At 44.2% G+C, this 26,378-nt stretch overlaps 1 protein-coding gene across 3 annotated transcripts in view; it reads left to right on the plus strand.

The window, feature by feature from the left end:
* Window positions 1-26,378, plus strand: part of HSPBAP1 (HSPB1 associated protein 1) — a 112,767-nt gene that overhangs the window by 60,987 nt on the left and 25,402 nt on the right. For all 3 annotated transcript variants that reach the window (XM_068389631.1, XM_068389630.1, XM_068389632.1), the window contains one exon: window positions 12,757-14,192. In XM_068389631.1, the coding sequence (XP_068245732.1) occupies window positions 12,849-14,192 (1,344 nt within the window). In that variant the 5' untranslated portion in view covers window positions 12,757-12,848. The remainder of the gene's footprint in view (window positions 1-12,756; window positions 14,193-26,378) is intronic.

The raw sequence follows: 26,378 nt of genomic DNA on the forward strand, positions 1-26,378 counted from the left end.
CACCAGAAACCAATCACTCACTTCATTTCCTATCCTAACACATGCTTTACTACCTTTGTAGAAACTTTTCACTGCTTGCAACAACTTTCCACCAACTCCATATAACCTCATCACATTCCACATTGCTTCCCTATCAACTCTATCATACGCTTTCTCCAGATCCATAAACGCAACATACACCTCCTTACCTTTTGTTAAATATTTCTCACATATCTGCCTTACTGTGAAAATCTGATTCATACAACCCCGACCTCTTCTAAAACCACCCTGTATTTCTAAGATTGCATTCTCTGTTTTATCCTTGATCCTATTAATCATTACTCTACCATACACTTTTCCAACTACGCTTAACAAACTACCTCTTGAATTACAACACTCGTGCACATCTCCCTTACCCTTATATAGTGGTACAATACATGCACAAACCCAATCTACTGGTACCATTGACAATACAAAACACATATTAAACAATCTCACCAACCATTCAAGTACAGTCACACCCCCTTCTTTCAACATCTCAGCTCTCACACCATCCATACCAGACGCTTTTCCTACTCTCGTTTCATCTAGTGCTCTCCTCACTTCATCTATTGTAATCTCTCTCTCATTCTCATCTCCCATCACTGGTACCTCAACACCTGCAACAACAATTATATCTGCCTCCCTATTATCCTCAACATTCAGTAAACTTTCAAAATACTGTATTCCGCCCATCTTTTCCTTGCCTCCTCTCCTTTTAACAACCTCCCATTTCCATCTTTCACTGTCTCTTCAATTCTTGAGCCAGCCTTCCTTACTCTCTTCACTTCTTTCCAAAACTTCTTCTTATTCTCTTCATATGAATGACCCAATCCCTGACCCCACCTCAAGTCAGCTGCTCTCTTTGCCTCACGTACCTTGCGCTTTACTTCCACATTTTTCTCTTTATATTTTTCATACTTCTCTACTCTATTACTCTGCAGCCATTCTTCAAAAGCCCTCTTTTTCTCTTCCACTTTTACCTTCACTCCTTCATTCCACCATTCACTGCCCTTCCTCATGCTGCCTCCAACAACCTTCTTGCCACACACATCACTTGCAATCCCAACAGAATTTTCTTTTACTAACTTCCACTCCTCCTCTAAATTGCCAGTTTCTCTTACTTTCACTTCGTCATATGTCATTTTCAACCTTTTCTGATATTTACTGTTTACCCCCGGTTTTATTAGCTCTTCAACCCTCACTAGCTCCCTTTTACATTCACCTACTCTATTCCCCCACTCTTTTGCTACAACTAATTTTCCTTCCACCAAAAAATGATCAGACATACCGTTAGCCATATCCCTAAACACGTGCACGTCTTTCAATCTTCCAAACATTCTTTTAGTTATCAACACATAATCCATTAATGCCCTTTCTACTACTCTTCCATTTGCCACTCTTACCCATTTATACTTATTTTTATCTTTCTTTTTGAAAAAGCTATTACTTATCACCATCTCTTGCTCAACACACATCTACCAGTCTCTCACCACTCTCATTTTCACCTGGTACGCCATAGTTCCCAATGACACCTTCTACCTCTCCAGCTCCCACTCTAGCATTTAAATCACCCATGACAACTACATAATTCCTTCTACCCAGTCCTTCTACACACCTAGTTAATTCATTCCAGAACTCATTCCGCTCTTCTTCACTTTTCTCACTACCTGGCCCATACGCACTGACAAACGCCCAACATTCCCTACCCAACCTAACCCTTACCCACATTAACCTAGATGATATCTCCTTCCATTCCACTACTTTACCTGTCTTCCATTCACTCAGCAATAAAGCCACACCCTCTCTCGCTCTTCCCCTTTTAATCCCAGACACTCTACCAGACATTTCACCCAGCAATAAAGCCACACCCTCTCTCGCTCTTCCCCTTTCAATCCCAGACACTCTACCAGACATTTCACCAAACATCACTTCACCCTTTCCTTTTATCTTCGTCTCACACAAGGCCAATACATCCATCCTTCTATTCCTAAACATACTTCCAATTTCACATCTTTTACTCTCTATCGTACTACATCACAGGATGTAGATACAGGAGAGGGGGTTCCCAGCCCCCTCTTCCCGTCCCTTTTAGTCGCCTCTTACGACACGCAGGGATAACGTTGGTGCTATTCTAATTTTTATATGGCCCCGCGGCCACAAATACATATATATAAATATATATATATGTATATATATATATATATATATATATATATATATATATATATATATATATATATATATATATATATATATATATATATATATATATATACACACACACAGTATATATATATATATATATATATATATATATATATATATATATATATATATATATATATATATATATAAAGGATTTTGACGAAGGAAAAATCTATTTCTGGGCGAGAGACCTGTGCCCCCCAGTGAAATGCTCCTTTAGCATCATTTCTAAGGTATATAACTGCTAAATAATACCAGAGAAAAAATTGCATAGGAATGCTAGGTGTGAACCCAGCTCGCTCACCTGAAAGGTGTCGGTATATGTAATACGGGCGTGAAAATCACATGCTTAGGTCTCGTACCAATTAGATATCTCCTCGTCAATATCCCCCAAATCAAGAGGAGCCGTCCCAAGTCCACCACAGACCGTCGCTACCCACAAGCCCACCCACGCCAATGACGTCACTCCTCATAGCACCCAAGTTTGGGTTCAACAGGGAGGGCGAGCAGAGGGTGGGTTCACTGGGTGGCACAGGTCTCTTGCCCAGAAATAGATTTTTCCTTCATCAAAATCCCCTTTTCTGGGCTCTGACCTGTGCCGCCCAGTGAAATAGTACCATAGAAATGGTCCCAAACTTGGAACCAAAATATTAAATAAAAAAAAAAATTAAAGTCAAACATATCAAAAACATGATTTAATATACGTAAATGTAAATACATGGTATTCAAGAAAAAGAGAACTCCTTACGTAACGATAAAAGCAATATAAGTAAAAAACATGGGATGCAAACTAAACGTATAATCCTAGGATATAGGAGAAAAACATGAGCATCAAAATAAGGTCTCAACAAAGAGAATACCAGGATTAAGGATTACTGTAAGGATAAATATAACAATCTCGAATGACTATAAGTGAACATGGGCAAAAATATACATAAATGATAAGGACTGTACATAAGGGTGCAACTGAAGGGTGCGATCCAAAAGCTAAATCAAACCACTGTAGGGACCATAAGTGAGGCAGGTAAGGGGGAAGAGAAAGGGGGGAAAACAAGACTTTGTGATTAGGATTCATGATGATCAGGAGGAACCACACTTCCTGCTGCCACTGTAGCAAATTTTAGGGCATCCAAAGGTTTTAAATAGTGGCGTTTGGGAACTGATGGGGACTTCCAGCCTGTATATTTTCATGTGATGGAAATAATTAATAGAAGTAGCTACAGCTCGAATATCATGGACATGAGGGAATGATTCTGGGTTAGCCTGTTTGATGAAATACAGAATATGTTGTGTAATCCCTTTAAGGGTGATGGTTCCTCCATTCTCTCTAATAAATAAGGGCCCCGAGGACTTGGTGGAAGTTCTATTTATGTAGGCTTTCAAAGTCGTAACTGTACATAAGGATGTATCCCGTGGAAGGGGAACAATCTTCCAGGGGGACCATCTGTTTTGGGGGTCCTCATTCTTTGCTAGGAATGTTTTGTCAGGGGAAAGTAGAACTTCTCCTGACGAGAGAAAATCAATATGGCCTGGATTTCTAGACAAGGCTCCGAAATTCTAGCGCCAGAGGCTAAGCTCATTAGGAATAGAGTTTTCCGTAATTATGGGGTATAGGCACATGATTCATTAGGAGTGTCAGAAGCTAATTTAAGAACATCATTCAGAAACCAGGAAACTGCGGTAGGACGAGTTGATGGTTTCAATCTGGCACAAGCTTTAGGAATGGAAGAGAGGTATGAATCCGTAAGGTTAATATCGAATCCAATCTGTTAGGTTCATAGTCATTCTCTCAACCTTCGAGTCCTTTAAGAACTTGGCGAGTTTCTTGACAGCCGAGTCATATTGTCGAAGGGTGGACTCCCTCTTATCTGATTCCAAAAAAGGGATTTTGACGTAGGAAAAATCTATTCCTGGGCGAGAGACCTGTGCCGCCCAGTGAAATCCTCCTTTTACATCATTTCTAAGGTAAAAACTGCTATGAATTTACCAGAGAAAAAATTGTATAGGAATGCTAGGTTGAACTCGGCTCGCTCACCTTAATAAGGTGTCGGTATAATACTGGGGCATGATTAAATCACAACCAGAGGTCTTGCACCATTTAGATATCTCCTGTCAATATCCCCGAACAGCGAGGTGCCGTTCAACATCCTAGCTCTGAACGCTACTACGAACGATCCCACCCACGCCAGTGACGTCACTCCTATAGCACCCCAGATTGGGGCCCGACAGGGAGGGACGGGTGGGTTCACTGGGCGGCACAGGTCTCTTGCCCAGAAATAGATTTTTCCTACGTCAAAATCCCTTTTCTGGGCTCTGACCTGTGCCGCCCAGTGAAATAGTACCAGAGAATAGGGACCTAATATGGCTAACTACCTGGGGAGAAAAATACCACAAAAATAACATACAGTAGATGGTGATTTTAATATCAAACAGGGGGGATGAGGAATCCCGTAAATACGTAATCAACATGGACATGAAAGTGATAATTAAACATGGTAACAATTCAAAAAGGAAACCCGTAGGTAAGCATTGAATATAGATATGAATAGTGATAATCAAGCTTGGTAAATAATTCAACAAGGTAACCCGTAGGTAAGAATTCAACATAGATATGAATATAAAAAATGGTAAACAATCCCATCAAGGGATGAAAGTAAAACCAAGCAAAAAGCAGATCCATAATCACATTCTTAGTGTAATAAAATAAAATAAAATCAGCTCGGGGGATTTTAAGCACAGATGAAATCAAAAACAATTTGTGGAAATTGATCATAACGTATGATAAAATAACACAGTTCACCATAAGGGTGTATGGTAAAGGACAAACAAAACCAGGTAGGAACAATAAGTAAGCCAGGCAGGAGGGAAAGAGGATAGAGCAAGACGTGATTAGGACTCGGTACCTTCAGGAGGAACTACATTCCCTGCTGCTACTGTGGCAAATTTAAGAGCTGCTAAAGGTTTTAGGTAGTGGCACTTGAAAACTTTTGGGGACTTCCAACCCGTATATTTTGAGAGCTCATCAAATTTCATGTGGTGGAAAAAGTTAATTGAAGTAGCCACAGCTTGAATATCATGAACATGTGGGAATGATTCAGGATCAGCTTGTTTAATAAAATAAAGAATTTGTTGTCTGATTCCCTTAAGGGTAATAGTTCCTCCATGTTCTCTAATAAATAAAGGCCCTGTGGTTGTGGTGGGAGTTCTACTTAAGTAGGATTTCAGGGTGGTAACTGGACACAGGGATGGATCCCGAGGAAGTGGAACAATCTTCCAGGGAGACCACCTGTCTTGGGGGTCCTCATTTTTAGCCGAGAAAACTTTGTTAGGGGAGAGAAGGACCTCACCCGAAGAGAGAAACTCTATATGACCTGGGTCTCTAGATAAGGCTGACAATTCTGAGATTCTGGAGCCAGAGGCGAGGCTCAAAAGAAAAAGTGTCTTTCTTAATAATGCCATATAGTTACAGGATTCATTCGAGGTGTCAGAGGCTAGCTTTAGAACATCGTTCAAAAACCAGGTAACTGCGCTAGGGCGAGTTGAATGTTTTAATCTGGCACAGGCTCTCGGAATGGATGAGAAATATGAATCCGTCAGATCAATGTCAAAGCCGACATGGAAGATCTTTTTCAAGGCCGACTTGATCGTAGTAATGGTATTGGCTGCCAGGCCCAATTCAAAGAGAGTTCTGAAGAATGTCACAGTTAGGTTCATTGTCATTTCCTCAAATTGGGAATCTTTCAAAAACTTTGCTAGTTTCTTGACAGCTGAGTCATATTGACGGAGGGTGGATTCTCTTTTGTCAGATTCCAGGAATAGGGTATTCAGAGGATCGATGTTTGCACCTTGTTGAGCTGCGAACTTCATGAAGTCCATAAAGTTAGGGTATTCAGAATCCTTGAGGAAGCTAACACATTGCGAGTTTGTACTACTTGTGTTAGTACAGGATTGGGAATCCGGCGGGGGTGGAGGCCTAGCTCTAGTAACAAGGGGAACCAGTTGCTCTTGGGCCAGTTGGGGACTACCAGAGCCACTCGACCTTTGAAAGATCTGAGTTTGTGCAAAACTTTCAGCAGGAGATTTATCGGAGGAAACAGATAAATCGTCTTCCAAGTGTTCCAATCTAGTGACATAGCGTTCATGGCATAAGCCTGAGGGTCCAGGTTGGGAGCTATGTAACAATCTAGTTTGCGATTGGACTCCGTCGCAACAGGTCCACCTGGAGACCCGGGACTTGAGATAATATCCACTGGAAGGACCGATTGTCTAGTGACCATTCCGACTCCAGTGGAGTCGTCCGGGAAAGTGCGTCTGCCACCACATTCCGGACTCCCGCTAGATGGACTGCTGATAGATGCCACTTGTGCGATGCCGCCATGGAGAAAATCGTCAACATGACGTGGTTTATGCGGGCTGATCTGGAGCCTCCTCTGTTGATGCAGTGGACTATGACTGCACTGTCAAGGACCAGTCTGATATGGAGATTCCTGGCTGGGCTGAGACATTTTAAAGTGAGGAAGACTGCCATGGCCTCTAGGACGTTGATGTGCATTTGTTGAAAGATCGGTGACCATAACCCTGGGACTTTCTTGTGTTGAACGACGAGTCCCGGGGCCGGATGTTGCAAGGGAACCGACTTGGAAAGATTCTTGATCTTCGTCCAAGGCTGCAGACTTTTTCTCAGGGTTGGGGGAAGACGAGCTTGCCTGTCTCGACTTTTTTTGGTTGCTCTGGAGCGCTACACTCTGTTTATGTCCTTTAGTTTGGACCTTAGGACGATGTCTGTCACTGAGGCGAACTGTAAGGAACCCAGGATCCTCTCTTGGTTCCTCCTGGATGTCAACTTGTTCCTGAGAAACTGTTTCGTATTCTTCGCTATTTCCTTCCTTTTGGTTTTTGGGAGGCACAACGTATGGGAACTTAGGTCCCATTGTAGCCCCAGCCATTGAAACTTGGTCTCCGGGACCAGGCGGGATTTCTCGAGGTTGACCTGAAATCCTAATTGTCGAAGGAAGGAGAGGACCTTGTTCGTTGCTATGTGGCAGTTCCGGACGTTGTCCGACCAGATCAGCCAATCGTCGAGATAAGCCACTATTTGTATCCCCTGAGTTCGAAGTTCCTGAATTACCGTCTCTGCTAATTTGGTGAAGATTCTGGGCGCTATGTTGAGCCCGAATGGCATCACCTTGAATGCATAGGCTTGTTCGCCTAGCTTGAAGCCCAGAAAAGGACGAAAATGCCTTGCTATTGGAACGTGATAGTAGGCATCTGTAAGATCTATGGAGGTGGTGACGGCCCCACGGGGAAGTAAGGTCCGCACCTGCGAGACGGTAAGCATGTGGAATTTGTCACAACGAATGAAGCAGTTTAGACGAGACAGGTCCAGGATTACTCTTCGTTTGTCTGAGCCTTTCTTTGGCACGCTGAATAAGCGACCTTGAAATATTAAGCGATGTATGCTTTGAATTGCGTTCTTTTGCAACAGATCCTTCGTGAATGAACGTAGCTCTTCCGTTGGGAGCTGGTAGAAACTGTTCGGTGGAGGGGGTCCCTGTATCCAGCTCCACCCCAGACCTTTTGAAATTATGCTGGAAGCCCAATTGCTGAACTTCCAATGGTCCCGAAATTTGTATAGTCTTCCTCCTACCTGCAAGTTCTCAATGGTTGGAGGATGATTTGCCGCCCCTGCCTCCGCGGAAAGACTTGCCTCGGTGGGAACCCCTTCCGCCACCTCAGTTACGAAAGGCACCTCTGGAGCCCCTGTAGCGCTGGTAGCCATGGAAAGAACCCTGAGATTCATATGTGGGATTAAAGGTGGGGGAGGTGGTGAACGAAGTCGAGGCGACTTGAGCTTGAGGGACCAACACGTACTGTTGTTGTTGTTGGCCCTTTGAGGTAGAAGGCTGGGAACCTTGAGGAACAGACTGAACCGGGACCGGTTGTACCACTTGAAGAGATTGTCTAAATTGCGAGGAGTGGTAGGGCCTCAACTTCTTCCTACCTCGGATTGGGGTACTAGCCGGCTCATAGGGACTAGGCCCCACCTAACCTTGAGGCTTTGGTTGGCTCTAGCTGCCTCGCTGAGAACTGAATTAACTAGGTCCTCCGGGAAGAGATCCGGACCCCAGACTGGGGCTTTGATGAGCCTATTAGGTTCGTGACTAATCGTAGCCTTAGACAGTACATGTCGTCGGCAACGGAACCTGGAATTATGAAAATCATAGGTGTCAGTCAATAAGGTCTGTAAAAGGGATTTGGTGAGGACCTTAAAGAGAGGTTCCTCGTCGTAAGTGGCAACGGTCAATTCGGAAAGAGTAACCGAATTAATCGACCTACCGAGCCTACACCTGGTGTCAAACTCAAATTTAATCAGGGACTCCGGAAGTTTAGGAAGGCGTTCACTGAACTGCGTCGAAGCACAGTCCGGGCTCAGTTTGCCCACCGAGAAGGTAGATGGGGCGTTCCGCCAACATTCATTATCTCCCGGGAAGAGAAGGGAAGTCAAGTCCGTTTCTCTGAGTTGAGGTAAGGGCTTCTCCTCCTTGGTAGCCTGATAGGCAATCTCCATAATCTTGTTCGCGTATGGAGTCGGGGTCTGCTCGTCGACCAAAAACATAGTGTACGAGCTCTTGCAGGCTGTGATCATTGTATTCATATAGTCCCACTCATTGAAGATGCGGACCAAGACAGACTGTGCCGGTTCTTTAGGGAAGATCATTTCGGGATCTTATCCAGGCGGATCAGAGCCTCCTCTGTTAGGCGGGTAGAACTCATAGTCCTCGAGAGGCCGAGTTCCGAAACCTTCTATGGATAACATGCCATCCGAGAGGGGGGCATGTAACGCTAACCGCCAAGGGTTATTTTTGTTGAAAGGTGGGAGCTTAGAGGCGTCGGGGATGGGATATTGTTACTGTGGTGGCAGCCCCGAACGCATGAGTCCCTGAACCATGGTCTCCACATTAGTCATCCTCTCTTGCAACATTGTCTCAAAACGAGAGAACATCTCCGAAAATTCCTTCGGGTTAAATGATTCCGCCGGGGGGGGGAACGGGTGCCGGAATGGAGACTACTCTTTGAGAGGCCGAGGGCACAGCGACTGAGTCTTTAGAGACTCTAGTGGAAGAAAATTTTGACTTCAATGATGATGGTTTCGAAGACTTGTGGGTCTTGTGTAAAGGCCTGCGGTGAGCCTTAACCTTGGGGGCAACAGGCCGGGGCTTGAGATCAGCCCCGGGAGTCCCCGGGAGTCCCCGGGAATCCTCGAAAGGAAGATTGGTCAGAAGTAGAAGAGAAAGTCGGGCTAAGGAGAGGAATCTTAGCCCGGGACCCACCTGACTCACCTATGTCCCTACCTGTGTCGGGTTCATCCAGAGCCATGGGCTCTACGTCTAAATTGAGGGTAGCGACGTCCTCTGTCAACGTCCCGCCTGTCTCCTCTTGATCGGGGCCAATAGTAGGGATTCAATATTTTCAATGACAGGATCCGCCAACTATTTGGGGACCGCAGCCGAAGTCTTTGCGTGCGGGTAAAGGCGAGAGCACCATTCCTCAGAGAAGGTATAAGGCTGTTTGGCCTTCACATTACGGGCAAACCCCCCAATCCAGATTTTGAGGGTGGCCTGAGCCGTATTCTTTTCAAGTTGGGTGCTCTGAAAGAGAACAGACTATTAGCGAGGGTAAGGAAAATCATGCAGAAGAAAAAGGAAAAAGATCAGGGGCTTCGGAGACACGAAGCTATCGAAGGGCATGCGAGGAGTCCAAAGAACAGTGTCCTTAAAATTAATTAATTGTAATTAATTGTAACTCCACTTACCAAGTCTGTATTATTGCTAAAAGTAATTCCACTCACCGAGTCAGATGTTAAAGTGGAGGTCATTTTGTAGCAAACGACACAATTGTCCGGATGCCAAACAATCAAATCATCTACCAGGATAGCACAGTGGGCATGTGAACGACACACATCGTGGCCGCAGGGTTGGTGGAGGACCGCCGAACATGCTGTCAGCGTACAGCGTACTGTCTGTAAAATAAGAGATACACGAGTATCTTATAGATAAGCAAGAGGGGCCCGGGGGCTCCGGGGGCTTAAATTATACCACTATCGTGGTGAAAAGATATACTACGACTGTAATATAGATAAGAATAAGTCAATCCGTAATCGTGATCGTATTCGAGGGGGGGTTCGAGAACAGGGAGTATATATATATATATATATATATATATATATATATATATATATATATATATATATATATATATATATATATATATATACATGTGAATATATATAGATGAGATTAATCCAAGTGGTTACAGGTAACGTTGGCTCCGGAGAGACAACCGAGAGAGCCCAGGGCTCATGAAAATCCACCGGAGAAGGCGGACGGGGGGGTGGGGGGTGGGGGGTCCGGGGGGGTCGAGGGTCAAACCCGTCGACGGCACACAGGATTAATCAACTCGATCAGGGAATAAAGTAAAAGCTACGTCCGGGGATCCCGTAATGAAATAATAACACATGGAGTCCGTGAAGTTCGGAACACCATAGAAGGAGGGAGAGGTGGAGGGATCTATAATGGGTCCGTGAGGTGCGGGACCGGGAGGATGTAGCAGGAATGAATGTGAAAAATATGTAATATAAACACAATATGATACCACAGTCCAAGCAGAATGCCTCCCGCCGACTGATGGCCAATCGAGTCGGCGGAAAGAAACGCCTACGGCAGGGTAGGGGGGAAAACTGCAAAAATAATTTATAATAATAAGCCTTGCATACGATCGGGAACCGCCCAGTACGGAGTTAAGCGAAGGCCCCGGGGGAGAGAACGTAACGCAAAACAGCTGACTCTACAACTCGACATGAGAGAGAGAGGGAAGGCAACCCTGGGGTGGGGGTGCCGGGCGGATGGGGAGAGGGAGGCTAACAAGTGGGGCAGAGGACAGGTGTACCAATCTGAGCAAAGACCCACAACTGGAATGATCACATGGAAAGACTAGGATAAACAATATAATAATATAACTAATAGGTAAATGAAAGAGGAAGGCATGCTGGATAATAATAATAATAATAATAATAATATCAATCGTAAGATAGTACGGAGTGACGAACAGAGAGACAGGGGAAGACCAAGCCTAACAGCGCGTGGAGCTAGGCAGGGCTACCAACATAACACAAAGTCGGTGAAGTGCCGACAAAAAACGTAAAACAAAGAACTGCCTCGTGAAAGTCCCTTCGAACTAATTAATACTAGTAATAAAACTTATGCTAATAAGATCGTTATGAACGTCCGTGACGTGCGGAACGTAAAACGAAGTAAAACTAGTAACGCTCAAAAGCTACCAGGCATGCCAACCTAACATGAAATTACGATACCGTAATATCGTAAACAACTGTTATCGTAATAACAGAATACCATAACATAAAATAACACGGGATGTGAACCGTGGATACCCAGAAAAGTTCAAAACGAGGAACAATCAGTATAGAAGACTCTTTGTAAAACGTTAAGAACGACGAGAGAGAGAGAGGAGGTGGCCGACCGCCACGAGGACCCGATGCGGGGTCGCGGATAAAATAAAACTGATAAAATAATAAATAAGGGCAAGGCCACCTCCAAAATCTCAAAACTCATAGATCTGGTACTTAACTTAGGTGGAGTGACGGTAGAGTCCGACATCCTGAGATAAATCCTGGGTAATACAAGGAAAACACACACCGGAAAAAAGATAACGTATCAAGCTGGTGCTATGAAAAAGGATTGACGTCACTGGCGTGGGTGGGATCGTTCGTAGTAGCGTTCAGAGCTAGGATGTTGAACGGCACCTCGCTGTTCGGGGATATTGACAGGAGATATCTAAATGGTGCAAGACCTCTGGTTGTGATATAATCACGCCCCAGTATTATACCGACACCTTATTAAGGTGAGCGAGCTGAGTTCAACCTAGCATTCCTATACAATTTTTTCTCTGGTAAATTCATAGTAGTTTTTACCTTAGAAATGATGTAAAAGGAGCATTTCACTGGGCGGCACTGGTCAGAGCCCAGAAAATAATAATGATGATGATGATATCAGTATATAAACAAACAATAACTCTGACATCTAGTGTGGAGTAGCACACGTCATTGTTGTTCCATTGCAGCTTTTACTGAAGAGGCTATCCTATATGCATAGCATGTTATTGTTGCTAGACTCTGGTCACATTGCTTTACTAGAGCCATTAGTGTATTAGATGGAAATAAAATGGGATAAATTTCCTCATTTTAAAGAGCAACGTTAACATTCCCTTGGATATTCCAAGCTTCCAGAGTCAAAAGCAATATGAACATGAGGAGAATTTCATAAAAATGACAATTTATTTTTTTGTGATCATGGATTGCTTTTAAGATTAAACTGGAACTATTTATATGTAATTTTTAGTTTTAGTAAACTCAGCCATGAGAAATTTCTACAATAAGTGTTTATGTACCCAAATATGTCTTAGTATTAAATTACAGATTTTTTTTTCATTAACATATTGTATTTGCTTTTGCAGGAAAAACAAAAGAGAAATGTGCATTGAAGAAAAGATCAAAGTACTTGGTTGGAATAGTTTATTACAAGTAGAGACTGGTTACTAGCACTGTGATGAATTTGCAAAGAAGAAAAGACGCATCTGTTAAGAGAAGAAAGATGAACAACGAGGCTGAGTGTGAAGAAAGGGTGAAACCTCTTTCTTTGCTCTGTGTTAAAAGCACAGAGACATATTTGAAAGGGCTTATCTCAGTGTATGTTAACTCTAATTCATCAGAGACATTTACAAATTATCTAAGGGATGTAATGCAATCCATCCCTCCAAATTTTCATGCAGAATTTCTGGATAAATTAGCCCCATTTTTCGATTTCATAACTTGTTGTGAAGTGAGTCAACCTGTTCTTGATTTTATTGATGAACTTGCCCTGATTCTTCTATCCCCTTCAATTTCACAGATTGATGTTGATAAGTTTAAATTTCCAACTAGAAATCCATCAAAATACCTAAAAGCTTTAGGTCTTGCTAAGAGCCTGAAAGCTTTTGTAAGTCAAAAGGAAAATGTTTGGGAGTATTCTATTAGTAAATTTAAACTGTTGTCATCAGCATTAATAAGAATGCCGTTGCTTATTCATGTGACTCTGCGGCATCTTAAGGTCTCTAGTAGGGAAATAAATATATTGTTAGAAGGTTTGGCATCAAACAGTCCCCACCTTTCATATCTAGACTTAAAATATAGTGCTATAACTGACTCTGGTTTTGACACAACAAAGGTAGAAAAGTTTGGAAGAAAATGTGACTATGTCGACTGCATTCCATCCTTGTTGAAAATGAAAAATCTACGCCACCTCAACATTAGCGAATCTTGGCTATCATATTCTGGCGTCAAAGCAATTGTGCAAAATTTACCCCTTGAGAGATTAGATGCTGTTATGGACGAGAGCTATGACATCCAAGCTGTAGTGATTAAAAACTTACTTGCATCTGATCAGGACCCTCCATTATCTCTAGCACGTAAGGCATACTGCATTGCTCATGAGGAGCAGTATGTTAGCTCAGTTTGTAAAGCATGTCCATTGCTGGAACATGTAACTATTCAACAGTGTTATAATTTAAACATTATTACCTATTTTTCAGCTTTAGCCGAGCTAAAGTTTTTGAAGAAAATTACCTTATGTGGTTTAGAGTGGTCTTTGCATGGATCTCACATACCTATAGATGATGAGCCACAAGTAATTAGTCCATTGGTAACTGAAATAACACTCCAAGAACCTTCTTGTGTTGATGCACATTCTTTAGGAGTCTTATCAATATGCTTTCCTCAAATTACTCACCTATGGATAATAGGGTCTCAAGATGAAATCAGCGATGATGCATGGACCAGAGGACGGGCTTTCACCAAACTTACACATTTACATTACCAAGGCTCACTGTATGCTGGGGAATTTGGAAGACTTGAGGTAAATATATACAGTATTGCATTTTTTGTTTAGATACAGTGTTGAAGAAACTTATGTATATACCATTATTTTAGGGGTATGGTTTTCTATGTAAACAGAATTTTAATAATCAAGTTACTTTTTTTTATACTTGCTTGGCTTTCATATTGCTTCTATCTTGAAGCTTTTTAAATGTCGATGTCTGCCCTTAAACTAAAGATTTCCTCTATTCTTTCCCTGTAATTGCACCACTTTTCTACTGTAGTATTGTAATCTTATGGCAATGTGTGGCAGTGTTGGTAGATAATATCTCTTTGTCCTTCAGTTTCAAAATCGAAACTGTTTTAGCAACCTCTTGACATTACTAGGAAGTGGGGAGGAGGAGGTTCATGTAAATGAATGCCAAGTGAGTATAGAAATGTCATTTTATTTTGTCATTCTATTCCATGAACCTTCTCTGGTGTTCATATTGCTGATTCCCACATTGAGAGGGAGGTGGGATAGCGAAGGAAAAATTCAGGAAACAAAACCCCTGCCAATTTGAGTAATTCAATTTACTAGACTTTCCTTTCCTTGAAAGACCATAGTAGTCTAATGGTAATTTACCACAGTAACTTGAGCTTTCAGAATACAAATTGTAAAGCTAAGTATTTCTTAAGAACTAATACATAAAGATATCAAGGAATTTAAGAATCTAAAAATTCCTCAGAAGAATAAACAATTGACTTCTAAAAGTACTATATATTTTACTACATTACCCATAATTGCAATTTTTCTGTAGAGAAAATTACAGTATTATAATTCAAATAAAATCCTCCCCATATCACCTGCAGGTACCGCAGAACCTGATGCCAAGAAATTATTATGAGCAAAATAGGCTTTTGTATATAATGTTTAGAAATAAAGGAGGTTTGATCTAGGAAAATCCTACTTTTAGGAGGTGCTAAAGAACTTTACGGTGAACGGTTAGAATAGGGAATCCAGAATGACAAGAATATATCAAAGAAATACTGTCCTCCCAACTCCAGGACTAGTGTATCAATGTGAACAACACAGACTTAGTGGGAATATTGAAAACATACAGATTCAGGTTCTATTGAATCCATCACAGCACCTCTTATGTTGAAATACACCAGACACACGATGACACATCGCTGAGACACGACATTGACACTAAAGCCAAGGCCAACTGATCATTAGTAAAGGCTTTTATATTTATAGTAAGACTCATATGCCTCTTTTGTACACCAAGCTAGTGGGAAAGGAGTCTTTAAGAGCAAACAGCACTTCCCCAAAATTAATTTTTCCTATGTCAAAACTCCTTTTTTGGGCTTAATGTGTATTGTAGTCTCCAAGAACTAATACTAAAGAAACATGAGAGTAGACTCGTATGCCCTAACAGACACTTAACTCCAAACAAGTAAACTTTTGGTTTGTGCCTACCTTGTGAGCAAAACATACATACATACATATACCAAAGGCACCTCCTCCAATTTTGGGGGGTAGCCGACATCAACAAATGAAACAAAACAAAAAAGGGGACCTCTACTCTCTACGTTCCTTCAGCCTAACCAGGGACTCAACCGAGTTCAGCTGGTACTGCTAGGGTGCCACAGCCCAACCTCCCACATTATCCACCACAGATGAAGCTTCATAATGCTGAATCCCCTACTGATGCTACCTCCGCGGTCATCTAAGGCACCGGAGGAAGCAGTAGCAATACATAATAGGTGGAAATTCACCTCATAGAAGCTGATGGGGATGGGAGCTATCTATATACCTGTCAGGATCAGTGTGTTGAGAGGCCAGGATGAGAGGCTTCTTCTTTGGTTGGGTTACCTCCAAGCGCCACAGGTGAGCCAAGTACCATGCACTCATGTTCTACTGATTGGATTTATTTCAGGTGGTGTCTTATAAATACTCAATCTCCTGAAATTGCATACAGTATTAGAACAAAATGGTAGTGAGGAATCAATATTTCTCATTGTAGGTTTTAAGGAAGGAAACAATCTCTGCCTACATGATAAGGGAGGTCATTAGAATACGGATAACCACTGTAGAAAGGACCTTGTTGGTCTGGGTAATTAGAAACAGACTACTTTCTGCAGAGATCCTGCAGGGTAGATACTAGATAGAGGTTGCCATCACTTGACTGTAAATCTGTGGTATAAAGAGGATATCTGACGCTGGGGTGGCTTTTCATTTTTCAATATTAATCTTACCCGATGATCATGTAGCTGTCAACTCCGTTGCCCGACAGAAATCTAAGGTCGGGATACGCCAGCGATCGCTATACAGGTGGGGGTGTACACAACAGCGCCATCTGTGAGCAGGTACTCAAGTACTTCTTGTCAACAAGAACTCAATTTTTCCTCTGTCGTGCCACCGGCAAGACCTACTTGGATACGCTGTTGATTCTGGAGTTGTTTCTCACGATTTTGGTGATGTATTCGCTCTAGATTTTAGCCTTCGCTATTCAGGAAGCTTTATCATTAGCTTAGCAAGCTTTTGGAATTAATTTGGATTAATTGTTAACGAACTTTGCTAGTTTTTGGAATCCCCTCCTTTACTATTTCTACAATTCAAGATGTCTGACCAGTCTCAAGTCCCTAAGTACAGGCAGTGTAGTGTTAGGGCTTGTACTAGGCGTCTTCCGAAGGCCTCCATAGATCCTCACACCGTTTGTTCCAATTGTAGGGGTAAATCCTGTCAATTGGAAGATCGGTGTGAGGAATGCGCTGGGCTTTCGGAATTCGATTTTAACGAATTCCTTAAAAATGCACGTAGGCTAGAGAAGGATAGGATCAGGAGGAGTTCTTCTCGCTCTGTTGATTTTTCCTCTCCCCATGCCCCTCAACCTTTCCCTTCCCCTGTAGTGGTGACTCCCGACCCTGCTACTAGTGCTCAGCCATCCATGGCGGATATGTTGCTTGCCATTCAGGCTCTTGGTGACAGAGTGGAGTCATTGGCTAATGACCGTAATCAGCTTTTGGCAGATGTCAAAGAGCTGAAAGCGAAAAGTGCAGTGGGAAGTGTTAGTGCAAGTGAGGTGAAAAGTGTCGGTGTCAGTGTTGCGCATGAGGGTACATCTGTTCGTGCCAGTCGTCCTCCCAGTCTGGGACCTCTTGCAAGCTCCCAAGCCCAGGGGAGAAGCAATGTCGAAGGACCAAAGGGTTCGGCAGGCCTTGATCAGCGTACGGATGTACCCTCAGTGGTTGCGGACGTTTCTCTCAGAGATCGTCCCATCCACATACAGACGAATGAGCCCTATCATCCCTCGTCTGTGGAAGAAGTTTCAAGGAGGAAACGATGGACCAAGGTCTCACGACCTCTCAAGCGTAAGGTCCCTTCCGAGCGAGTCCAACGGCCCAGGTGTAGCCACTGGGTCAGTTCGGACTCGCCGCAGTCTTCCGAAGACTGCACACCTCCCAAGAGAGGTAGAGTGGTTCCACAACAGGCTACTGCTCCGTCTGTTGCTGCTCCAACCACGGTAGACCCTAAGTGGTCCATGCTGCAGACTATGCAGTCTCAGCTTGCTGCGTTCATGCAAGAGTATCATGCTGAGAAGGTTGACACTGCCCCTGTTAGCCTACAACCTGCCGCGGTTGTGCGCTCAGCAGATACTGCGGCTGCCTGCTCCCACACTCCACCTGTGAGAGCTCCACCACCGATGCGCAGTCCACCCTGCCAGACGCATGTTCTTGCTGCACCATCCGTTGACATGCGTGAGCTACCGCATCAGCAGTGGGAAGGTGCTGTAGAGCTGCCGTGTTCTGACACTATGCGGCATGCTCCGCAACCCATGCGGCATGCTCCGCATCCCATACGGCATGCTCCGCAACCCACGGCAGTCCCTCCCACGCACCAGCACTCTGCTTTTGTTGTTGCCAGCTCGCAGACTGACCAGCAGCGGCATGATGTTGAATCCGCAGCAGCTACGCATGCACCCGTGCTGCCGGATTCAGCCGTTCAGCTTTCTGCTCCGCCTTTGCCACTTCCTACTCAGCTTTCGGATGATGGAGTATCGGATGACGAAGATGCACATTTGGATGAACCGCACTCCGACTTAGAAGGGCCCAAGTCTACGCCTCCCTCCTTAGACTTTCGTAAAGTCCTTGCCTTGTTCAGGGACTTGTATCCAGAACAGTTTGTGTCTGCAACCCCTCGCTCTCCTCCCTCCGAGTTTGCTCTGGGCATGCAGTCTGCTGCTCCTGCCTTCACCAAGCTTGTCCTCGCACGCTCATCCAAGAGAGCTTTGAGGGTTATGGGAGAGTGGTTGCAGTCCAAGAAGCAACTGGGAAAGACTGCTTTCATCTTTCCGCCTACCAAGCTTGCTTCCAAATCTAGCGTCTGGTATGCCACGGGAGAGCAACCCGGCTTGGGGGTTCCTGCCTCTGCCCAGGCCGACTTTTCAAGTCTGGTTGACTCTCCCCGCAGGCTGGCTATGAGACGATCGAAGATTTGCTGGTCCTTTTCTGACATGGATCATCTGTTGAAGGGAGTCTTTCGTGCTTTTGAGATCTTCAACTTCCTCGATTGGTGTTTGGGAGCGTTAAGCAGAAAGACTTCCCCTTCGGATAAGGACTCTGCCATGCTGATCATGTCTTGCATGGACAAAGCCATTCGGGATGGGTCTGGTGAACTTGCGGCTTCGTACACGTCGGGAGTGCTTAAGAAGAGAGAACATCTTTGCTCCTTCTTGTCGTCCGGGATCACTTCTTGCCAGAAGTCGGAGTTGTTGTTTGCTCCTCTCTCCAAGTGTCTGTTTCCGGAGGAGCTGATCAAGGGGATGGCTGCCTCGCTGATCCAGAAGGATACCCATGATCTGATGGCATCTTCCGCACGGAAGGCTAAAGCTTTACCTTCCGTGCCTAGACCTTTCCGTCCTGCAGCAGTGGACACACCAGCAACTAGGTTCATCCCGCCCTTTCGTGGCAGAACCTCCAGCAGAGGAGGTACCCGTGCCGACAGTCACCGTGGCAAATCCAAGAAGGGTTCCAAGTCCGCAAAAGGCAGGATCTGACTGCCTTCCTCTCCAGACAGCAGTGGGAGCCAGGCTCAAGTTCTTCTGGCAAGCTTGGGAGAGCAGAGGTGCAGACGCTCAGTCTGTGAAGTGGCTAAGGGAGGGGTACAGAATTCCGTTCTGCCGCAGTCCCCCTCTAGCAACATCTCCCATCAACCTCTCTCCCAACTACAAGGAGAAGGACAAGAGGCTAGCGTTGCAACAAGAGGTGTCGCTCTTGCTACAAAAGGGAGCGGTAGTCATAGTCCGGGACCATCAATCCCCGGGCTTCTACAACCGTCTCTTCCTGGTAGCGAAGAAGACAGGAGGTTGGAGACCGGTGCTGGACGTCAGTGCTCTCAATGCTTTTGTCACCAAGCAGACGTTCACGATGGAGACGACGAAGTCGGTCCTAGCAGCGGTCAGGAAGGAGGACTGGATGGTCTCGTTAGACCTGAAAGACGCGTACTTTCACGTCCCCATCCATCCAGACTCCCAACCTTTCCTAAGGTTCGTCTTTGGAAAGGTTGTGTACCAGTTCCAAGCCCTGTGCTTTGGCCTAAGCACGGCACCTCTTGTGTTTACCAAACTGATGAGGAATATTGCCAAATTCCTTCACTTGGCAGACATCAGAGCCTCCCTCTATTTGGACGACTGGCTTTTAAGAGCTCCGTCAAGTCGTCGCTGTCTGGAGAATCTCAGATGGACTATGGATCTGACCAAGGAATTGGGCCTCCTGGTCAATATAGAGAAGTCCCAACTCGTCCCATCCCAGACCATTGTCTATCTAGGTATGGAGATTCAGAGTCGAGCTTTTCGGGCTTTTCCGTCGGCCCCAAGGACCAATCAAGCCCTAGAATGCATCCAGAGCATGCTGAGAAGGAACCGATGTTCTGTCAGACAGTGGATGAGTCTAACAGGGACACTTTCATCGCTGGCCCAGTTCATCGAGTTAGGGAGACTCCACCTCCGCCCCCTTCAGTTTCATCTAGCTGCTCACTGGAGAAAGGACATGACGCTAGAGGCGGTCTCAGTGCCTGTTTCCGAAGAGATGAGGTCTACACTGACGTGGTGGAAGAACAGCATTCTTCTCAAGGAAGGTCTGCCATTGGCTGTTCAGACCCCCGACCACCGTCTCTTCTCGGACGCATCGGACACGGGCTGGGGTGCGACACTGGACGGACAGGAATGCTCGGGCACGTGGAATCAGGAGCAAAGGACACTTCACATCAACTGCAAGGAGCTTTTGGCAGTTCATCTGGCCTTGATAACCTTCAAGTCCCTCCAGCCAAGCAAGGTGGTGGAGGTGAACTCCGACAACACCACAGCCTTGGCTTACATCTCCAAGCAAGGAGGGACTCATTCGAGGAAGTTGTTCGAGATCGCAAGGGACCTCCTCATTTGGTCAAAAGATCGAAAGCTTTCGCTGGTAACGAGGTTCATTCAGGGCGACATGAATGTCATGGCAGATCGCTTCAGCCGGAAGGGTCAGGTCATCCCCACAGAGTGGACCCTTCACAAGAATGTTTGCACCAGACTGTGGGCCCTGTGGGGTCAGCCCACCATAGATCTATTCGCTACCTCGATGACCAAGAGGCTCCCGATGTATTGTTCTCCGATTCCAGACCCAGCAGCAGTTCACGTGGATGCCTTTCTGCTGGATTGGTCCCATCTAGACCTGTATGCGTTCCCTCCGTTCAAGATTGTCAACAGGGTACTTCAGAAGTTCGCCTCTCACGAAGGGACACGGTTGACGTTGGTTGCTCCCCTCTGGCCTGCGAGAGAGTGGTTCACCGAGGTACTGCAATGGCTAGTGGACGTTTCCAGGACTATTCCTCTAAGAGTGGACCTTCTGCGTCAGCCTCACGTAAAGAAGGTACACCCAAGCCTCCACGCTCTTCGTCTGACTGCCTTCAGACTATCGAAAGACTCTCAAGAGCTAGAGGCTTTTCGAAGGAGGCAGCCAGAGCGATTGCCAGAGCAAGGAGGACATCCACTCTCAGAGTCTATCAGTCAAAATGGGAAGTCTTCCGAAGCTGGTGCAAGGCGAATGCAGTTTCCTCAACCAGTACCTCTGTAACACAGATAGCTGACTTTCTGTTACATCTAAGGAATGTAAGATCCCTTTCAGCTCCTACGATCAAGGGCTACAGAAGTATGTTGGCAGCGGTCTTCCGCCACAGAGGCTTGGATCTTTCCTCCAACAAAGATCTACAGGATCTCCTTAGGTCTTTTGAGACCTCAAAGGAACGTCGGTTGTCCACACCAGGCTGGAACCTAGACGTGGTTTTAAGGTTCCTGATGTCATCAAGATTCGAACCGCTTCAATCAGCCTCTTTTAAGGATCTCACATTAAAGACTTTTCCTCGTTTGCTTAGCAACAGCTAAAAGAGTCAGTGAGATCCACGCCTTCAGCAGGAACGTAGGTTTTACATCTGAAACGGCTACATGTTCCTTGCAGCTCGGTTTCTTGGCTAAAAACGAGCTTCCTTCGCGTCCTTGGCCCAAGTCGTTCGAGATCCCAAGCCTGTCCAACTTGGTGGGGAACGAACTAGAGAGAGTACTTTGCCCAGTAAGAGCTCTTAAGTACTATTTAAGACGGACAAAGCCATTACGAGGACGATCAGAAGCTTTATGGTGTTCTATCAAGAAGCCTGCTTTACCGATGTCTAAGAACGCAGTTTCTTACTACATCAGGCTTCTGATTAGAGAGGCATATTCTCATCTGAAGGAAGAAGACCTTGCTTTGCTGAAGGTAAGGACACATGAAGTTAGGGCTGTCGCTACTTCAGTGGCCTTCAAACAGAACCGTTCTCTGCAGAGTGTTATGGATGCAACCTATTGGAGAAGCAAGTCAGTGTTCGCATCATTCTATCTCAAAGATGTCCAGTCTCTTTACGAGAACTGCTACACCCTGGGACCATTCGTAGCAGCGAGTGCAGTAGTAGGTGAGGGCTCAGCCACTACATTCCCTTAATCCCATAACCTTTTTTAATCTTTCTCTTGAAATACTTTTTATTGTTGTTTTTTGGGTTGTACGGAAGGCTAAGAAGCCTTCCGCATCCTGGTTGATTTGGCGGGTGGTCAAATTCTTTCTTGAGAAGCGCCTAGATTAGAGGTTGTGATGAGGTCCTTTAGTATGGGTTGCAGCCCTTCATACTTCAGCACCTAGGAGTCGTTCAGCATCCTAAGAGGACCGCTAGGCTCAGTAAAGAAGACGTACTTTAAAAAGGCAGAGTAATAGTTCAAGTCGACTTCCTTACCAGGTACTTATTTATTTTATGTTTGTTATTTTGAATAACTGCTTAAATGAAATACGGGATACTTAGCTTCTAATGTTAACATGTATACTGGTCTCCACCCACCACCCTGGGTGTGAATCAGCTACATGATCATCGGGTAAGATTAATATTGAAAAATGTTATTTTCATTAGTAAAATAAATTTTTGAATATACTTACCCGATGATCATGAATTTAAGGACCCTCCCTTCCTCCCCATAGAGAACCAGTGGACCGAGGAGAAAATTGAGTTCTTGTTGACAAGAAGTACTTGAGTACCTGCTCACAGATGGCGCTGTTGTGTACACCCCCACCTGTATAGCGATCGCTGGCGTATCCCGACCTTAGATTTCTGTCGGGCAACGGAGTTGACAGCTACATGATCATCGGGTAGGTATATTCAAAAATTTATTTTACTAATGAAAATAACATTTTTTGTTAGAAATATGAGGCCAGGAGTCAGAATCAAGTGATGGCCAGCACATATGGTGAGGAACTCCAGTTCTCTACATAATGCTTCAAGTTCAATGCCTTTTACTCCCTGAAAGATAGCTTTGTGAAGTAACTCTTTGAGGGAAACAATAGAATTATTTAAGCCGTAATTAAGAGACCAGGACACTGAAGGAGTTGGCTGGGATGGTCTTTGTAAGACAAAAGATTGTGTAATATTGTGAAACATGTCTGAGTTTCAATCCAAGTTAAAGGCCTGCCTAAGAGGTTCTGTCAATGTAGATTTCTATAAGATTGTTGATTGCTTAATCTTCCTTACTTCAATGAGGTGGACTAGAAAGGAAACCAAGACGTTGGGGGTTAGCTGGCTTGGTAACATATCCTTAAGGCAGGTCATCCGTGCTTTCCATACCGACTGGTGTTGTCTGATGAAGGAAAGCCTCTTACATCCCATCTGATATGCCACTTTGTATGCTTAAATTCCTTCTCAGTAAATAGGGGGGAGAAAATCCAAGTGTGAAGGTTCTCGGTCAGAAAGGAGGAAATGGAGATATTCCAATTCTCCACTCTTTGCCATAGCTTTGCTTATTCAAGAGGGTATGACTTTGACCTTAGACCATGAAGTAGTGGAAACATGGGCCAGTTACTCAATGCACCTCCACTAGCACCGCTGTCCCCAAAAATTTTTGTAGAATCTTCAAAACCTTCAAAATCATGGTCATTGGAGGGAATGGATAAATTAAAGCCCCTTTGTTCCAGTTCAAGTTTAGGACATCCCTTGCCACTACCTGGGAATCCATATTTGGAGCTACGTATAGCGAAAGTTTGTGATTCTCTTTTATTTCGAACAAGTCCACATGGAGATCCAGTATAATCTTGAGGATCTCTTGGAACAAGCCATGATCTAATGTTTGTACTTTTGTCCAGAGTTATCTGTCTGGAGAAGGAGTCCATTGCCATGTTGAGATAACCCAAAAGGTGGACCAGAGAGAAGAATAGGTCCTCTCTCGAGGGAACTTAGTATTTGGGAGAGTTACTGCACTGACCACTACCATCAGTTCCAACATATTTATGTAAAAAAGTGCAAATTGCAGGGAACATTTCCCAAATAGATAGGCCTCTTTTGAGTGACCCCCAAAGCTGGAAAAATACATCTGTATGGAGGAAGGATCATGGATATTGGGAGAGGGACCAATGGGACTGACATGGAGAGGGACCTTGGTGAGGTACACGGGCTGAGGATTCTTTTGCAGCCACTGAGATCACTTTTCTTGACATCCCCTCTAAGCTACTCTCCTCCAGACCTAATTGAGGAGCATCAGCCTGGTCTTCAGAACTTGGTTGACTATTAAGGCAAACATAAGGAGGCCCAAGATCTTCGGAGAAAATAATTAACCTTGTAAATAATCTTTTTCCGATATGTCTTAATGAGGCTTATAATAGCTTTTGGCATATTCCAGTCCAGCCATAGCTACTGGAATATCCTCTCTGGAACTAATCTTGACTTTTTAAATTGACCAAGAATCCTAGGTCCAGCAGAATTTGCAGAACCCAATTTGTATACTGTATGTGAGGCATAGCTCTCTCATCTCCTAGACCAGCTAATCTGCCAAGTAGGTAATAATCTGAGCTCCTTGTAACTGATGAAGTTTGATCACTGCCTTTGTCAGCTTTATGAACAACCTTGGAGTTCTATTGAACTCTCCAACACATCAAAGAATAGGGAAGTAAGCTGAAACTAGGCTGTGACAACCTTAACCTGTATGTACTCCACCCGAGCCAAAACCCTAGGTAAGGTCAGAAGTGGGAACCTATATGAACATGCCAATAATCGTCTTTTAGATCTATAGTACAGGTTCAAACATCTGGTATTGTAATTAGCGGACATGTGTAACGGAAGTCATCTTGAATTTGTTGCGTCTGATATGTTTGTTGTGACAATACAGGTTGAGGATCACTTCTCTCATTTGGGAGTCCTCTTTGATATACTGAAAAGTCAGGCCTGGAAATGTAGAAATTGGCATTTCTCTGTTTAATGACAAAGGTGTCAAGTTCTAGGGTTTTTGCCTGAAAGAATTTGTGTTGTAGTTGAAGTTTGGAAGTCTACGACCAACCCAGACCTTTTGAGACCATGCTCCATTCCCACACAGCAAAATCCCAATGCTCTTAAAAATGCTGGAGACGACTCCCAAACTGTATACAGTCACTGTTGAGGTCCTTTACCATACTGAAATGAATTGGTACCCCTCCCTCCTCTCGGCTTCCTTCATTTGCTATTGTTTTTCTCTGAGAAAGACCGAAGCATCTGGGGATTGGGGCTCAACCTGAGAAGGCTGGGATTGTTGCCTTCTATCCTCTCAAGGGAACTTTTTTTGCTGGCTGGAGCAATTTGGTTTTAGGTTGTGATTCTGGTCTCTTCGCGGGTTGTCTTGTGAAATGTTGCTCCTGTTTAAGTAATGGAGCCTTATAATTAAAAGTTCTCCCTCTTCTTGGGAGGGGCCAAAAACTTTCTCTCCACCAATGGGAAAGGGAATTATTGTATTAGCTTTTTTGCTATTAGCAGAAGCTGTATCCACTAGGGATTGAGGAAAAGGGGATGCATATAGAAGATTAGGGTGGAGAAACTCCTCCACTTCAACCCTTTTCATATTGAATTCAGCCAAAACATGGCCTTTCATATCAAACTACACTTTGACAAAGTTCTGTAAAGCTTCATAAGTAGGCTTTCACAACAACTTTGCCACAAGATCCCCCAACAGCACCAACTCCCATAGAAGACAGGACTTACACCAGTCTAAAGATTGTCAGCTAGGCACCAAACAATGATAAGATACTCTGGGACAGACATAAAACTGTGTCCCAATTGGCATATACCCAAACAAGCCTCCCATTTCTTTGGGAGAAAGCCCGTACAAAACCCTTCAAGTTCCTTGAATCCCTCAAATTCTTCTGGGTAGATTCCTGAAAAAGGAATACATTCTTTGGGTTAAGAAGGAATCCCCTTTTAGCAACTTATTTCTCATAGACCCCAACCCCTTCTTTACCCTTTTGACCAGTTAGGGAGTCTTTTGGAATCCCAGCCACAGATAAATCTACAAGACTGTGATTAAGACATCACCCAGCATCTAAGACTGCTTCTACTAGTTTTTTAAAAGGAGACTGTACATCAACAGTAATACCTATTTTGGAGTAAATTGGTGGCAAATTCTAGGTAATGGTTCCTTAATACTACAATATGATTGAGAAAATGTAGCATAGTTCACAAATTCTACACAATCAAAGGGAATATTGATGTCTCTAGTGCAAAAAATATTCAATTCTGGCCAGCAAGCACATTCCATGCCTGATTTCCAGCAGTTCTTCACTAGGCCTCCCTTACTATCCATAACAGATACTGGCCTAACTGATTCTTCCCCTAGTACCAAGCCAGGAATACTAGGGTCGAAACTCTAGAGAAAATAGGGAAAAAAGATGC

This window comes from Palaemon carinicauda, chromosome 16, assembly GCF_036898095.1.
Source record: "Palaemon carinicauda isolate YSFRI2023 chromosome 16, ASM3689809v2, whole genome shotgun sequence".
Classification (NCBI taxonomy): domain Eukaryota; kingdom Metazoa; phylum Arthropoda; class Malacostraca; order Decapoda; family Palaemonidae; genus Palaemon; species Palaemon carinicauda.